General features: G+C 48.1%; 5 protein-coding genes across 5 annotated transcripts; 1 reads left to right on the forward strand and 4 right to left on the reverse strand.

Moving 5' to 3' along the window:
• Nucleotides 1–694: 694 nt before the first annotated feature.
• Nucleotides 695–5,020, reverse strand: ONS95_003192 (uncharacterized protein; the record flags this gene model as incomplete). Its single annotated transcript, XM_058496486.1, has 13 exons — nt 695–806; nt 857–883; nt 939–1,376; nt 1,499–1,662; nt 1,721–1,842; nt 1,895–2,228; nt 2,338–2,570; nt 2,628–2,749; nt 2,801–2,823; nt 2,999–3,694; nt 3,797–4,276; nt 4,341–4,813; nt 5,017–5,020. The coding sequence occupies 13 exons, from the start codon at nt 5,018–5,020 to the stop codon at nt 695–697; spliced, it is 3,228 nt and encodes a 1,075-aa protein (XP_058353737.1).
• Nucleotides 5,021–5,663: 643 nt separating this feature from the next.
• Nucleotides 5,664–8,406, reverse strand: ARE1 (acyl-CoA/sterol acyltransferase; the record flags this gene model as incomplete). Its single annotated transcript, XM_058496487.1, has 9 exons — nt 5,664–5,857; nt 5,913–6,018; nt 6,071–6,202; nt 6,258–6,413; nt 6,491–6,984; nt 7,039–7,168; nt 7,220–7,431; nt 7,583–7,730; nt 7,900–8,406. The coding sequence occupies 9 exons, from the start codon at nt 8,404–8,406 to the stop codon at nt 5,664–5,666; spliced, it is 2,079 nt and encodes a 692-aa protein (XP_058353738.1).
• Nucleotides 8,407–9,898: 1,492 nt separating this feature from the next.
• Nucleotides 9,899–10,971, reverse strand: ONS95_003194 (uncharacterized protein; the record flags this gene model as incomplete). The annotated part of the gene is made up of 3 exons (XM_058496488.1): nt 9,899–10,287; nt 10,351–10,607; nt 10,829–10,971. 3 exons carry the CDS (start codon nt 10,969–10,971, stop codon nt 9,899–9,901), a joined length of 789 nt encoding a protein of 262 aa, XP_058353739.1.
• Nucleotides 10,972–11,495: 524 nt separating this feature from the next.
• On the reverse strand, nt 11,496–11,945 carry ONS95_003195 (uncharacterized protein; the record flags this gene model as incomplete). The annotated part of the gene is made up of 1 exon (XM_058496489.1): nt 11,496–11,945. One exon carries the CDS (start codon nt 11,943–11,945, stop codon nt 11,496–11,498), a length of 450 nt encoding a protein of 149 aa, XP_058353740.1.
• Nucleotides 11,946–12,660: 715 nt separating this feature from the next.
• On the forward strand, nt 12,661–15,355 carry SAC6 (Fimbrin, actin-bundling protein). Its single transcript, XM_058496490.1, has 5 exons — nt 12,661–12,696; nt 12,750–12,960; nt 13,164–13,858; nt 13,906–14,888; nt 14,940–15,355. The coding sequence occupies exons 1-5, from the start codon at nt 12,674–12,676 to the stop codon at nt 14,972–14,974; spliced, it is 1,947 nt and encodes a 648-aa protein (XP_058353741.1). The 5' UTR covers nt 12,661–12,673; the 3' UTR covers nt 14,975–15,355.
• The last annotated feature ends 343 nt before the right edge of the window (nt 15,356–15,698 follow it).

Genomic DNA, 15,698 nt, shown 5'->3' on the forward strand with positions numbered 1-15,698 from the left:
ACAAACTCACGATGAGCTGGACACAGCTGAGTAATAGGTCGGCCCATATCCCCGAGGCGTATATTTTCGGCGAAAAGTTACCATGCTGCCTTTGGGTTCCTCTCTTTTTCCTTTGCAAGCAAATTATGACTTCACTTTTGTGTTTCTAGATATGTTGCCCCCGCGTTGGCCCACGATTCGATTCCAATCGAGCGAGCATACAACTCGGCGGCACCCTGGAATTTGAGAACTCGAACGGCAATGTTAGTAATAGCTAGTAGATAGCAGAAACAAAATTGAACAATGGAGCTTCTGATTTTGTAATAAGCACAATTGCAGGCACGGTTATCATGCAGAGCGCCCAGGATGGATAACTAGATAGGCAGTGGCAGTTTAGGCTTGAGAGCACTCGATCCTCTGGAAAGGAGTACGCTTGAATGAATTCGCGTCGTAATCACTGGCTTATTCCCGGGATGTAAAAAAGGAGTAGAGCTTCCATCTTCTAATTTGCTTCGTAGTATCGCTGTTTTTGGCCATCGGAGTCTTGACAAAGGCTACAACTCCTAAGAGATCCAGTTTAAGACTGCTGATAATCTGTGTGTGTCTAGACACATTTTCTTGCTAGGAGGCAATCGCAGTCAGAAGTCTTCGTAATTCTATCTGCGAATAATTGGCCTTTTGGCAGTTGCCAGGTGTAATCTGCTCTTTTCTAAGTCTATTTGCTTCCTTGACCTGTCCGAGCGTTGCGATGTCTCGATAGCAACTGGCTCATCATGAAATGAGAGACATCTTCATCGGCCCAATAAGCAAGATGGCTTGCGATAGTACTGTCTTTTATTTAGCATGAGCGGTGTATGGATCGAAAGGAATAATTTACTTCATTGGATTGAAATCGAGAACACTCCTTAAGCGCCAGTTAGTATTTCCAGAATCTTGGTCATGGGTGAATAAAGGCTCACTCCTGAATGCTATAATCAACCCTGCCATTCGAATTCAGTGCTCTAACTTTAGCTTCCTCCCTTCTCAACTTCCGCCCCCTTGTCTCAGCCTCAGAATAGTCCTCTGCCGCATCACTTGTACTTTCTCTCCTCTTTTGAAAGCCTGCGTAGAGCGTCTCGATCTCGTCATCAATCAAAGTGGGAGCGTTGGCGCCAGTCCCTTCTCTGTCCGCAGCTTGTGTCTCCTGAGCAAGCACCTTCTTCTTCTCATTGGCGCTTTCTCTTGGGAGACTAGGTACAGGCACATCATGAGAGATTACGCCACCGGTTGAGATGTTCGTTCCAGCACCGAGAGGATTGGCTGCGCCGCGCTGGGGTGTTGGAGCCTCCATGCGGGCTACATCATCGCTCGTAAGCCCTAGGCTCCTGTTCAGGAGACTGCTGGCTATACCTGAGCTCCTGGGTAGACGGAAGATAGATCAGTATTAAATCTGGACAGTGTTGAGAACGAGATGACACAAGTCTCAGGAGAGGAGAAACTGGCTGAGAGAGGGAAACTAGAGGCTCCCCGATGAACTTACAAGCTGGTCCAGAGCCCGCTTACACTTTGGCCCACTTTAGCACCTATTCCACTAACACTGGCAGAAATTGTTTTCTTGGTATATGGTAGCAATTGAGGTTTGAGAGAAGACATGGCAGGAGCAATGAGGGGTTCTAGCCTGTAAGCAATCGGATCGCTTGGATGCTATAAGAAAAAGCATCAGTATCAGATGCCCGTCAGCCTCGCTCATAAAACCACTCACAAAGATGTTATATAGCTGACTAGCTTTTGGTGATGATACTATGAGTGGCAGGCCAGTAACAGATGATATATTCTCACCAGAAGCGAAGCCAAGAAAAGGGTCTTGCATATCTTCTGGATCCACTGAAGGGAATTAGTACTTCATGACTAGAACAATGGAGCCGAGACACTTTACTTGGTGATTCGGCAGGGACTGCATCCTCCCTCTGATGGCGTCCAAGAATGCTTCTTCCTTTAAGCATCTGAAAAAGTCCAATCGGAGATCCGAGGCAGTAGAAGTCCTCAACCAGGAACTTAAGGTTAAGATCTTTAACCTGTGATTTGCTGCTGGGATGATCCCGGCCTTTGTGGCGACTGCCAGTATTCAGTGCCGCTTCTTTTTGCCGGCATAAAATATCGAAGAAGATAGCAGAGCCGAGCGAATGGCCTATTAGGCTTACTTTGCCACTGAAAGTAGGGTTGCGTTCAAGGAAGAGGTCGTACACTCGATTTGACTCTGCTGTCACCAGCTACTCTGCCGTCAGTACATGTGTCTCAAAGATCTTTCGAGCATACGGTCACCAAGCAACCGGCTGAGTGCAGATGCTTTATGACGATACAGTTAGGGCATAGAATTACCTGAGTGATATGCTCGCGATATGCACTCTGATAGAGCAAGATATCGAGAGCTAGGTCAGTGATGAGGGAACGAACAAAAGGCACCCCCTCTACTGTGATGTCTTCTAAGCTCGGATACTCCTCCTCGTCTCCATAGGCATCACCGAGGTCGTGTTCTCTCCGGTTCTGTCGGACACCCTTCCTTGGGAAATCCAAGAGATGGCGCCAACAAACGGGAAGTACCTGAATCCGACCTGAGCTGAATCTTAGCACTGTTTGTCACTTCTAAACATACAACGAAGGAGCGATACAGTTCTTGGGAAGCTTGTCAATCTCGGAATTGAGTGCTTGTAGATCGGCACTACTCCCGTAAACGTTTTTTAAGGTCTTTCGCAAGACGTTCACATCATGAACGAAGTTGACAGATTCTGTTCTACGAATCGCCGTCAGCTTACTTCCCTCTGGTCAAAGCCGCAGCACTTACCTCATGCCTAGTCTTTGGCCGATCTACGAATCAACCAGTTAGCATTTTCTGGGTGGCTACTACGTAAGTTCTACAAGGAAATTTGAAAAGGCTTGTAGTAAATATGGAGATATGCGTAGAGTAAATGATTTGGGAAGTGTACGTGAGTTTCGGCAACTTTTACAGGGCCATGTGAATCGAGGCCGAGATGAGACATACCCCATGTGTGACCAGAATTAGATGGTCAATCTCTCTTCCTTGATTCTCGCCATCTCGTCCATTGTAGTCGTTCTGTATTTCTTTTTCATCCCGCTTTCTGACAGCCTCTGCCTCCATATCCGTGTCGACTCCTCCAGATAAAGCAGCAATCGTGGATTCTTCGATTCCTTCTGCCTCGTGACGGCTCGTACTCGGAGGAGCTGAGCGCCTCTTGAGCAACTTCTGCTGCTTGGCATCGATTTGCAGCTCCGGGGGTATATTCGAACCATTGATTGCAGCACTAGTCGGCGTATTCGGTGTTTTGTCTTCCTTCTTTCCTTCGGAATAGCCACGAACCAGCTTGATGCCAGACAGATATGCTCCACCTGCGAATCGCTCGTATACACTGCTACTAACTCTTGACATAATGGAGTCCACCGACAGCCATGCTACTGTTGAGTCTTGGTAGGTTACAATTGAGTTCATATACGTTCCGAAAAGACGATAACTCTGTGGCTGTTGAGCGTTCAGTGGAGGAACATCTTTCATCCTGTTATGAGCATCATCGTCAAGCGCTTGTTGATTGGCGGCCCTTAGATTCTCGGCAGAAGCCTTGGGGGTAACCTCGCCAGATCCAGCACGATTCCGGCTGAATGCCCCGGAAAGCGCCAGAGATCTGGGCTCTTCTCCTGTCCTGGTATTCGGTTTCTCTGGAGCCTTGCCTGGTTATTCAGCAAGCGATACTCTTTTGAACATCACGTACATGTTTGCAACGAATCTATGGGGCAGAGAAGATCAATTGTACCAAACTAAACTTACCTTTGCGTACCGAAATGGCATAATCTTCAAATACCCTTCTTCCAATTGAAAGGCTAAGTTTTCTTCACAAGGCCGCAGTGTTGAGCCTTCTTGGTAGAACCATGAGCCACGACGGACCTCGTAGATCGGCCCAAGCCAGTACAACGGACTCAGTTCTCGTTGCTCGATGTCCACATCGAACAAGAAATCTTCCTGAACTGGTACCCTGATTTTACCACCAGCATTTGTATCCTGTCCTGCCTCATCTATGCTTGTATTTGGTTTCTTGCCAGAAGCCGATGTTGACATGCCACTGGCATAATCATCCGCCTTCTGGCGTGCATCTCTAATAGGATCATCGTATTCGTCTGCAAGTTTCTGATATACGGTTTCGATCGAACGACTATCGTGAAGAGAAAATGGGACAAATTTCTTTGGCACCCCTGGTGGCTTTGCGTTTTCTTCAGTATTCTTTAACAGCTTCGGTTTTCTCTTGGGTATCTGGTGTCGTGGTGTTAGCTTATATACCAGTGGCCATTGTGGCGCAATGCAGCCATGCACACACATCTACAGCATGAAACCACCTAGTATTCAACGCAGGGCAGTCGGGTGGGTATCTCTTCGAGCTGAATCCGTGCCAGTTCTGTATTGTGTGGTCTCCTCCCCGTTGATGCTTGAACCCGGAGCCTTTTCCGAGAACAGCGGCAGATGTAGGTTTGGGCGTAGAGGAGCGAGAGCCACCCCATGGGGAGATCGAGTCGACGGCTGTGGACAGGTAGGACTTCTCCGGCTTCTCAGGCCTGTTTTCGGCCATGGGCTCCAGCTTGCTGCCTCCGCGGTCAAAGCGACTGGCCACGTCCGCCTTACGCGTCCAATCGAGGGAGGAAGCAGCTCTGAAAACACCTGCCGGTAAATACTTAGGTAAGTTCTTCGCTTGCTGCGCAAGGCTTCTCAGGTATTCGGCCAACTTGACGGTTTGTGTTGGAGAAAGGAGATAGATTGCAATGGCGTAGCGAGACACGAAGTACAGGGCGGCGTCTCGCGAATTCAGATGACAGACAGCAAGTCATAGCCGCGCTTGCCTGCAGGTTTTGAAACACAGCTGGGGGCGAGGGGGGATAAGTCGCTGTCGTGCCGTGTCGTGTTATGTTAGGATTGTGCTCACAGACGATTGATACTCTAGGTACGAGTACTGTACCTAAGGTAGAGGGTAGTTATCTATTGAGAACTCACCAGCTCACCCATGATGGTGGCGGTGGCAGCTGCAAGGCTGGTCTGACAGGGATATAGGACAGGCTAACGCTACCTTCTCTAGCTTCTACTACGAGTTCTTACCTACCTTAGCTCGTCAGGTGAATGCAGCAAATACAGTACAGTACAGTACAGTACCAAGGTACCTTGAGTATGATGATAGTATCTAGCTCAAGGCTTACCCTACTTTCCTGTGACCAAAGATTATCTATCATCCGACTTCTGTCTTCTGCAGAAAGTGCTGCCCAGGACTAATCAGTCGGATGAGAGCTTCGCGGATCCTGATGATCTCACTGTGATTCGCATACTAAGTTAGTGTATGAAATCTGCCGGCAAACTTGCCGCTCGATCCAACCCAACCTTTGCCGTTTTGCCTTGCAAACCCCCAGAGCGCAGCACACTTTACACTGTATTTGGACCGATCGCATACAGCTGTGCAGCTATATGCACCCAACCATTTTACTCTACTTAGACTCGAACATCAACCAAGGTCAAGTGCATGCTTTGGCCATTGCAATTTTTCAATGAGGGTGTCGATTTTCTAACAGGGGTATATGAACAAAATTCCGAAAAAGGGGGACGAAAGATAATTCACCCACACAGGACTGTACCTTATGTGGCAATGGTGGTTGCTTGATCATATAATCAAGTACAACGAGCAAAGGAGACTTGGCCCAGTGAAGATGCCAACCCAGAATATCAAGTTACCCAAAGTCGCTCGGCCCTTTAGCCAGCGTGTGCGGCTCAGTGACACTAGAGGGAGTTGCATCATCTGCAGAAAGAGCAGGTATCCACGTAATTTTTTGAACAGACACCACATGACAAGTTCATCTAATTGAAGGTCAGCTAGATTGATGTAGGCATTGTGGAATTCTATAAAACTTACGAACGCATGCACTGAGGAAGAAGGTGATCAGAGTGGCAGTCTTCTTGTTGACTTGCATTGAGGAGATTGACGAATGGTAGACGTGGCGCAGAAGAAAGTTGTGTACCTAATCAAATGTCAATTACTCTCCCAGGTGCATGCCGAATGGGTTGGCTCACCGGTCTGTTCCAATCCCGAGCGAATTGATCCCAAGAAACGCTATTCCACCAGTCCGCATAAAATCCACGGTCCGCGAAATAGGTGACTTCCGCCAGAACATTGAGAATCAGCTCCCAGATCACATACCACGACTGGCAGGTCAGCACAGATGTTGATTTCAGAACGATTTCATAACTGGCAACTCACGAGCATGTATTCCGTCATGAATGGGAACATCAAATCACTGAGAATCCATGGGAAGACTCTCAGTCGCTCTGACAGGGTCATACCAGCTTCCTTCATATCAAGTGCGCGAACTACGACGGGGTAGATGTACGACTGGCTGACAAGGTTCATGATTACCTCAAGGCTTGTTAGAATCGTTTCGGACCAAAGCGTGCGGGGACGTTCGGAATTCGTTTTTAAAAAGGATTGCTCACCAGGACACCAAACACTGCAACAACTTTCTCCGCGACATAGTACCAGCTGATGCTATCTGAACGAGGATACTCGAGTTCGTAGACCAAAGTCGGTAACACGATGTATTCATAGTGATTGGCCAGAGTCAAGTTGCCAGGATAGGAATTAGCTATACTGGTGGACTTTCCTTTCAAGTCTTCTGATAGGGCATCAATCTCCCATTTCATGATGCGGGCAAAGGTTTGGATTTGATCCACGTCGAGAGGCTCTCCAGATTCGATAGCAGCAGCAACCTCTCTGAGCTTCGAGTCCCCGTCCATTGAACTTCTTCTGTATTGTCTTCGTTGATTTAGGTCAGATGCAGTCGGTCTGTGATCAAGATATGAAGTGGATAACGAGGACACCTTGGGTGTCGTCTCTGAAGGAGTTTGTGCGGGTTCAGTATTGTCCAACTGCTTCAGCTTACACTGCAAAGTCTGGCGCGATTTGTACACTTCGGAGAGGTGACCATTGTCTAGGTGAATATTAGCAGCTAGACAGCATATGCTTGGTGCTCCCAAGCACTTACAGAATGCATATGAATGTTGTTTCATTAGCATAACAAGGCCGTGAAGCACAAAAAATACCGTGTGCGTCCAGGGCCATTCTCTAAATAACGTCCACCCAAGAACGAGTATGAGGAAGCATACCTCCCAGCTCTGGCAGATATGTGAGTACTACATCAATGATTCACTTGCTAATGGGCTTACACTTTGAATGATCCATCCTTCTCTATCCCAATTAATAACTCCCGCCTTGACGAGCTTCTGAAGAACCAGCCCGAAGCCGGTAGCGGCGCACATAGCTCCATCGGAAAGACCAAGCACCATGACATCTCGATGAAACATAATACCAGCGATCTCATTTGTGCCCCAGAAATTCCCATGTTTGATCCAGTTCTCGGCAGCTAGTCTTGCGCAATCTGAAATTTAAGTCAGCACTTACTCGCATCGAGTAAAAATTGTAGCTTAACAGCAGGCGTACTTCTAACATGGAAGCCCCTTTTCCAAGAGAGAACAGAAGACCCCACAGGGTTTAGATGTTCAAACAGGTAAATGAATAGTAGCACTTACAAATGGCAGTTCCGAGCCAGAAGAGTGTAAAGAATCCATGGAAAGGAGAATCTGCACTAGCTGAGTTTTGGCGATCAAAAGCTGTGAACTGGCGAGTGAAAACCAGGTCGCTGAACTTCTTCCTTCTCTTCCTGTCCGGATACTTCTCCTAATAACAATTAGCATGACATGACCTCAGTGTCCTACTAAGCTTCTGTATAGTCTGACAAGACAGCTTCCAAGATTGAATCTTCCTCGATGAGCTCAAGACCAGGGCCAATACCATGAGCAGCGGGTTCATCATGCTTCGTTTGTATGATGCAGGAATAAAGGCTTACTCGTTCAATCCCAACTCTTAAAATCTCCCTTAGTGCGTCATCATCCGCAGTTAGAATGTAGCGTCCTTTCTCATTCAGTTTATTGAGAGTTACCGGAATACTCTTCAATCTTGTCGGAGACGGTCGTGCCTTGATAGGTACTTTGATTTCCTCGTAGGTTCTATTTCCGTTGACTCCAAGCCTTGACTGCTCCCCCTGCTCCTTCTCAAAGCCGCCACCCTTACTTCCAACAATAACAGCAGAGGGTTCGGGCTTCAATGCATCATAGTCTTCTTCGGAGCTGTCAGAGGTCGTGTAGCCAGAGCTGTCTCTTCTCGAATCTGTTGCTTCCAGAGCAGCTTTTAGAGATCGCGGAGGATGTGAGCGGCTTGGGAGAAGATAGTTGGGGTCGGCCTGGAGTTCGGCGATCCCATCTGTACCAAGCTGGCCGACTAACTGTAGAGCATCCCTCGAAGGGGACCGGCTGATGGGTTTCAACGCCGAACTCGCGGGCGAGTCTCGAGGCATTCTTTGAGGCTCTAGAGAAGGTTCTTCGGTATGAAGCAAATCGATGAGATTGAAATATTTTGAGATGGCGGTCTGGTAAGTTGGAAAGATGGATCTCAAAAAGAGACGCAGCTTCCACTGTGGCGACAGCTTAAACTCTGTGGAATGTCAGGCCAGATCAGAACAGCAGCTAGGATCCATTTGTCTAAAGAGCTGTTAGATGTGGTTTGTAGAAAGAGGGGCGAGATTGAAACTGAACAAGGACTTGTACTGTAGAAGTACGATGTTGATGTTGTTCTGCCGAAATGTGGCTGACAGCGATCAATGGGGCGCAACCAGAGCCCACGTAAGCTGAGCCGCGGATGATCAAACAAGGTTGCATTGGGCAGCTCGATCTACTCGTAGCTTGGATCAGCGTGGGACGACACTGTTGAGGGTGCTGCTGCGTCCTGTCCTTTATAATTGTTTCCGAGGCGCGTGATAGAAGTTTTGTTGCTGGATCGGATCGGAAACTTCGGCAACTTCAGGAACACTAACACTGTGTCCTCTGGAGGACGACTCGCGAGAGGAGCTGAGAGCGACGAGTGGCAGTATATGAGAACGGGAACGGGAACGGGGTTGAGCCGACGAGCTGAGTCGAGAGGCCGATCAAAGCGGAGTTTTTGGCGAGCACAGGCTGACTACAGTTACAAGCCACCAGAGGTAGCTAAAGTAAATTTACAATACAGTACATTACAATAAATGCCCTTACCTGGCCTGGGTCTGACAGATTGCTAATCTACCTTGGGCTGTGCTAGAAGAATCTCACTATGATCGGTTGAATCTGAAGCGACCTCAGCGAGGAAATCGAAGGAAAAGAGCGAAACAAAACAGGAAACAAAGACGACACGGATCTCGAGAGTCAGAGCAGGGCCTCTTCGCAGGCTAGCTCAGAGTGATGCACCTTGGGCAAGTCCTCGGCATTGGTCCCTCTTTTCTGACATTCAAGACTTGATCTGGTCTGACCTAACCTACGCTGTACCTCGTTTTCTACCTTCCTGGGGTCACTGGTTATTCATTACGCTTCAGTACAAAACATGAAATGCCGAATTCCGTCACTTTCGGCAGTTTTGCGTATCATCGTAAGCTTGTAAGTGTATGAACGCCCATGTCAAATTTCTGCACAAAAGTGTGAGCTTGAACATCGGAGTCTGGCTGTGAGCTCCTCCGGAAGTTACTATCTCCCTGGGTTCTGTGCTTTCCACAGCACCCTTCTCTCATCCTGACTTTCAGTAGTCCTTGCCACCCCAGCAAACAACTTTTCCCATATCAATAAAGTTGCAATGTTTGGTTGAAGGGGAAGGAGGGGAAGCAACTATAAGAGCGCAAGTGCCACAGATCATACGATGGACCATGGATACGCAAGCCAATTCTCGGCATTCCGGGCTGACAGAATCTTAGCATCGCTGGCAAGAGAAAACTGAATATGATTTATGGTATCTCAAACCCCCTGATAAGTAGAACGCTTTCGCGGTCAACCCCTAAGAAACCCCCCGGCTAGAAATTCTGCCCACAAATCGCCCATTTCCGCAGCCACCTCCTCCGCATTGCGTGCTTGTTCGTCCCTCAAAGCCCTAATATCAGCGGTTCCAACAGTCTCTCTTCCAACCTCGAGGCTTTCGGCAGCTCGGGTCACCTCATCTGGGAAAGCATCGGTTTCCAAGGATGAAGCAAGCCAGAGCAGAAGCCAGACAGCTTCCTGCTGGGATCTCTCGATAGCAACATGTAAGCCGGTCTTCATACCATCAAGAGGATCTTGGAATCTCAATAGCTCGGCTGGTGACATGTCGCCCTCGTCGGGTTCCTCTTGGAGTGCTTTCAGCAGCTCCACAACACCTGTAACATCACCTTCTCCACACATGGCTGAACAATCTGAGTTAATCACCAGGTATCGATAGGAAGAAATCACAAGGTGGAGCGACTCACTCATGAAAGCCCTGGCTGGTCTAGCAGCAGGATTAGCATCCAGATAGGCCTCTTCGGTAATTAGTGGCAGGATGTCAAGATTTTCTTGAAGACCACCTTCATTATGATATCTCGTGATGACTTGAGGCAGAGGCGATGCAGGTGGTACTATGGAGTTTGTAGCGGAAGGACCTGGGCGGGTTGATACGATGGAGTTTTGGCAAGCCGGGCAAGCGAGGTCAAGAGCGATTTGGGGAGACTCGTCGAGGAGACATTGCCTAGGAGAGGGTTAGCTGTGATCTCTGATTCTACCCGAAAACCACATATTGTTTCTTTAAGATCATCCACCTTTGAATAATTCCCCCCCTCCGCCCCCGCCGATTGACATGCCACTAGGCAAGTGAGTTCTGGAACTTACGATGAGAAGATCGATCATTTCCCGACTGGCAAAAATCTGTCTATTGGGCAGTAGATACGAGCTTGGTCTTGTTCAGCTTACCAGTGAAAGTGACAGCCGCATCTGAGGAGCAGGTCGTCTGGAGCGGAAGAGGCTTCACCAACAGATGAAGAGGTCTCTTCATCGAATGACTCCGGATCCAATTCGAGTACAAGCGGCTGCTCGCAAGATTTACATATAGGCATGCTGGCCATATAGACTTTTGTTATGGACAGGTGTGGGTACTAAATGTCGGCTGTTGCGTGTTGTTGATGTTTTGTTGAAGAGGGGTGAAAAAGTTTTAGAGAGCGCTTTATCGGAGACTTCCCCAGGACGGACCTCAAATGTCCTTTACTTGTGAATTTGCCGAAGGACGACAATTTCTTGCAATATCCACCTGTACAAATGAGATCAATTAAGTGTAGCTGATTCGCCTTCATCTAAGTTGGCCCTTGATTTGGCAAAATTCCAATTTATTCCTCTAACGCTCATGAGGACCTCCAGACAGCAATGTTGGGGCAAGAGTCGCGTATGCCTTCTGTGAATATTTTGATTTTGAGGTTCATCCCGCTGTATATCTTAGGAAACCGCATTCATTTTACTGCTAATGTATCAGCCTTGATAAGGCCTCTCTTTAAGTGCTGAGCCCCAACTCCATTCATTCATTCATTCATTCATTCATTCATTCTTGGGCCAGACTTGAAAGACTGCTCCATTGTATCTCGTATGCTCACTGCTTTAGCTGCGAGATGTATTTCGTGTGTGAGGCTGTTGCAACCAATGGTCCTGGACTGCCATCAACCAGCTTGCAAATCCTGATCGTCGTGAAAGCCACCGATCTTCCCACCTTGTTTGCAAGAGCCTGGATCTCAATTGTCTCCCCAGCTTGGGCAGTTCCAATGAAGGTAACATGGATGTCTATGCTCGCGCCTGTCTTTTCCAACCCGTGCGTAGCAATAGCCAGGCCTCCGCTCCAATCCACCAAGGCTGCGCTCACTGCTCCATGTATTGTTCCGCGAGAGTTGACGTGATTCTTTCCCAGAGTCAGATGGGCGGTGATGCTGCCCTGAGAAGCTGAAATTAGCGTGACGTCCGAAAGAAGGAAGTCGTAGATGGGACTGTTCCCTCGCATCCGCTCCCAGACGCCATTAACATGATCAAGTTTTGTCGACGAAGCCATTGCTATGGTGTTTGTGTTTATTTTTGGTTCGGAGGGATGCCTGGAGCAGGTGACGTGGGATCACAATCTTGGGAAGTTGTCGAATGTCCAGCGTCGTCAGCAGCGGCCAAGCTGTCGCTCGCAACTTCGAATGCCAAGTGATAGAAAAAGGGATCGTTCAGTAGCCTCTTCTTCGTTGGAGAATGATCCGGGGATGCTGGATGCTGGATGCTGGATGCTGGATGCTGGAGGCAGGTTACAGCTGGAGATGGTATTTACCAACGCTGCGAAGTTATTATACTGACCTCTCCTCCGCATGGCACTTAACAGTCCAGGCCGAAGCACTGGCTTTGGCTTGGTCGTCGCTGTCATTGCCTGAACTTACGTGGTTGCGGGGCGAAGTTGAAGTGGGGTGGGCGTGGCATCGATGGCACTCCCTTCCATCTTCTCTTCTTGCTCCTGTTCGTCTTCCACTCCCTCTTTTCACTCTCACTCTCGCTCACATATACTACATCGCATCACCCTCTTCCACCACCTCGCCCACGAGATACATTGCATTCACCGTAGGAGGCTGCTACCAAACCTTTGAACACGGGCTTTGTCTTGCGACAATAAGCTTTAATAACCAACCCCTCAATCTACCCCTCGATTGGCGCATTGCAACTTCATTATCCAACAACAAGGAGAGTATTGCACAGTAGGACGGGTACGATCCGACACACTGAGTTTTAGACCTTGAATTTACCATCATGAATGTCATTAAACTGCAGAAGTATGCTTTCCATCAAATCCAAAGGATTCGAAGCTGACGGTCGGCCACGACAGGAAATATCCTCAGTTTGCTCAAGATGAGATCTTTGGCCTGCAAGATGCATTCCGAAAGCTGGATATAGATGACAAGGGATACATTGATGAGGCCACGGCGATCAAGGCGACACAGACGAGTGAGAGACAACCATACGATGTTGTTCGACAGGCTTTGAAGGAGGTAGAGCTGGATTCCTCCAGACGAGTTGAACTCGATGATTACGTCGGAGTGAGTTATATTCCTACAGCAAAAGACATCTAGAGAGATGTGGAGGCTTTCCAACATGTTGAAGACGTTTTGTTCTGGGCCCCCTCGAAAAAGCTCCTGATGGAGAGTTACAAACCTGACCATCTTGTGCGGTTTTCGTATGCTATGGAGCTTATTTGCTACTCTTCTTCCGATAAATCAACCGAGCTGACCTTGTTATATAGCTCGTCTCCAAATTGAGAGAATCATCACCTGCCCAGAAACGTATTTCTACTGGGCCGGCCTCTCCGGCGCGCACAGGACTGGTCTCGCAGCAGACAGGTGGTGGACACGGCTCAAAAGGTAGCGTTAGTGGGCGAATTCAAGTGCAAGGCTCGTCTTCGAACGTCACTCATACAATCAACGAAGACGAGAGAACGGAGTTTACCCGTCACATCAACGCTGTGTTGGCAGGCGATCCAGACATTGGGAGCCGGCTGCCTTTCCCAACCGATACCTTCGAGATGTTCGATGAATGCAAGGATGGGCTGGTCTTGGCAAAGTTGATCAACGACAGTGTCCCTGATACTATTGATGAACGGGTGCTCAACCGTGCAGGAAAGAAAATCAGAACCCTGAATGCCTTCCACATGACAGAAAATAATAATATCGTCATCGAATCTGCGAAGGGTATTGGCTGTTCAGTAGTTAACATTGGAAGTGGAGACATTATCGAGGTGCGGGAGCATTTGATTCTTGGCTTGATTTGGCAAGTCATTCGAAGAGGTCTCCTGGGAAAGATCGATATCAAGCTCCACCCTGAGTTGTACAGACTTCTCGAGGAGGATGAGACCCTTGAACAGTTCTTAAGACTGCCCCCGGAGCAGATCCTTTTGAGATGGGTCAACTACCATCTGAAAGCAGCAAACTGGCCTCGCAGGTAGGAATGGTTCATTTCAGTAACGATTCCGGCTGACCTATTCACAGAGTCTCAAATTTCTCCACTGATGTAAAGGATGCAGAGAACTACACAGTTCTCCTCGCTCAAATTGCACCTGATCAATGTACCCGAGGCCCATTACAAACCCGTGACCTGCTACAAAGAGCAGAGCAAGTCCTCCAGAATGCCGATACTATTGGATGCCGCAAGTTTCTAACCCCAACTTCTCTTGTCGCGGGAAATCCAAAGCTCAATCTTGCTTTCGTTGCAAATTTGTTCAATACCCATCCTGCTTTAGATCCAATCACCGAGGAAGAGAAATTACAAGTCGATGATTTTGATGCTGAAGGCGAGCGAGAAGCTCGAGTCTTCACACTCTGGCTCAATAGTCTTGATGTTCAACCAGCTGTTAATTCTCTGTACGATGACCTACGAGATGGCACGATACTTCTACAGGCATATGACAAGGTTATCAAGGGCTCCGTCAACTGGCGACACGTGAACAAGGCTCCTGCGAACGGTGGGGAGATTTCGAGGTTCAAGGCAGTTGAGAATACAAATTATGCCATTGAACTCGGCAAGCAGAACCGATTCTCTCTTGTCGGTGTCCAAGGAGCAGATATCACAGATGGTCAACGCACATTGACACTTGGTCTCGTCTGGCAACTCATGCGAAAGGACATCTCCGAGACACTCTCTGCTCTTGCCCAACGACTTGGGAAGCGCGAAATCACAGATGCCGAGATGGTAAACTGGGCGAATGACATGTCTCGGAAGGGAGGCAAGAGCTCTTCGGTTCGCTCGTTCAAGGATTCTACTATTGGAACGGGCAACTTCCTCTTGGATGTCTTGAACGGAATGAAGAGCAGCTACGTTGATTACGACCTGGTCACACCTGGCAGAACCGATGATGACGCTTACCTGAACGCCAAGCTTAGTATCAGTATTGCCAGAAAGATGGGTGCCACTATTTGGCTGGTCCCAGAAGATATCTGCCAGGTCAGAAGTCGCCTGGTTACTACTTTCATTGGTGAGCCATATAACGTCCCCTCCTACCTGATGTTTAACTAAAATTTCTTAGGTTCATTAATGGCGACACATGAGAAGATGCAGTAAGGAAGATGTATTATGATGGGCGAGTAAGCCATTGGCTGTCAAGCAACGAAGCGCTGGTGGCAGGAGAAATTATTTCGGCGGATATCTGGCTATTCATGAGCAATAGAAGCAATTTCCAATGTCTAATGAGATCCTTGTGGGATTGTGCCTTTCGATGTTACATGATCATGTCCTATTCGCCGTGTTCGTTGCCTGCAATGCTTCCGGCTGTCATGGCATCACGATTAGGTTGTCATCACCTGATCGACCACGTGCATGAGAATGGAAAGAACTCTACCTTACCTTAAAGGAAAAAGCAGGTTCCGACCCACCGTGGGAGGGGCACGTTCCTAGAATAATTATTATATCACTGTTACAAAATTCTGGTAACTTTTAATTGACAGTCAATTGATAGTAATAAGAAATTCTTAGCAGTTGAAAGGTCGTTACTTCAGGAATGCCCCTCCCACAGTGGGTCGGAACCTGCCTTTTCCTTTAAGGTAGGTAGAGTCAGATGACAGGTTTTCTATGAGTTAGGTAACGGGCATGCGTTACACTTATGCTAGCAAGCAGATCACATGCTCATTCTGTAAAATACTAGAGAGCGGCCTTTCATTAACGCTCACATCTCACAGATCTCGATTGTTCCTCTGGCTAGGAGGATCGACTACGCTGCTCTCTTAGATACGCCGTTATACTGTACAGATGTTAATATGTCGTCCAGGGGCAACTGTGTGTAGTGTCT

The sequence above is a fragment of the Cadophora gregata genome (genome assembly GCF_030347475.1).
Source record: "Cadophora gregata isolate MNR1 chromosome Unknown scaffold_12, whole genome shotgun sequence".
NCBI classification, from domain to species: Eukaryota; Fungi; Ascomycota; class Leotiomycetes; order Helotiales; family Ploettnerulaceae; genus Cadophora; species Cadophora gregata.

What these genes read in the sequence shown, in the direction of transcription:
- SAC6 (XM_058496490.1), top strand. Translation starts at nt 12,674, where the DNA reads ATGAATGTCATTAAACTGCAGAA. An exon ending in GCAGCAAACTGGCCTCGCAG is followed by an intron (nt 13,859 to 13,905) that starts GTAGGAATGGTT and finishes ACCTATTCACAG; the next exon opens with AGTCTCAAATTTCTCCACTG. An exon ending in CCTGGTTACTACTTTCATTG is followed by an intron (nt 14,889 to 14,939) that starts GTGAGCCATATA and finishes AAAATTTCTTAG; the next exon opens with GTTCATTAATGGCGACACAT.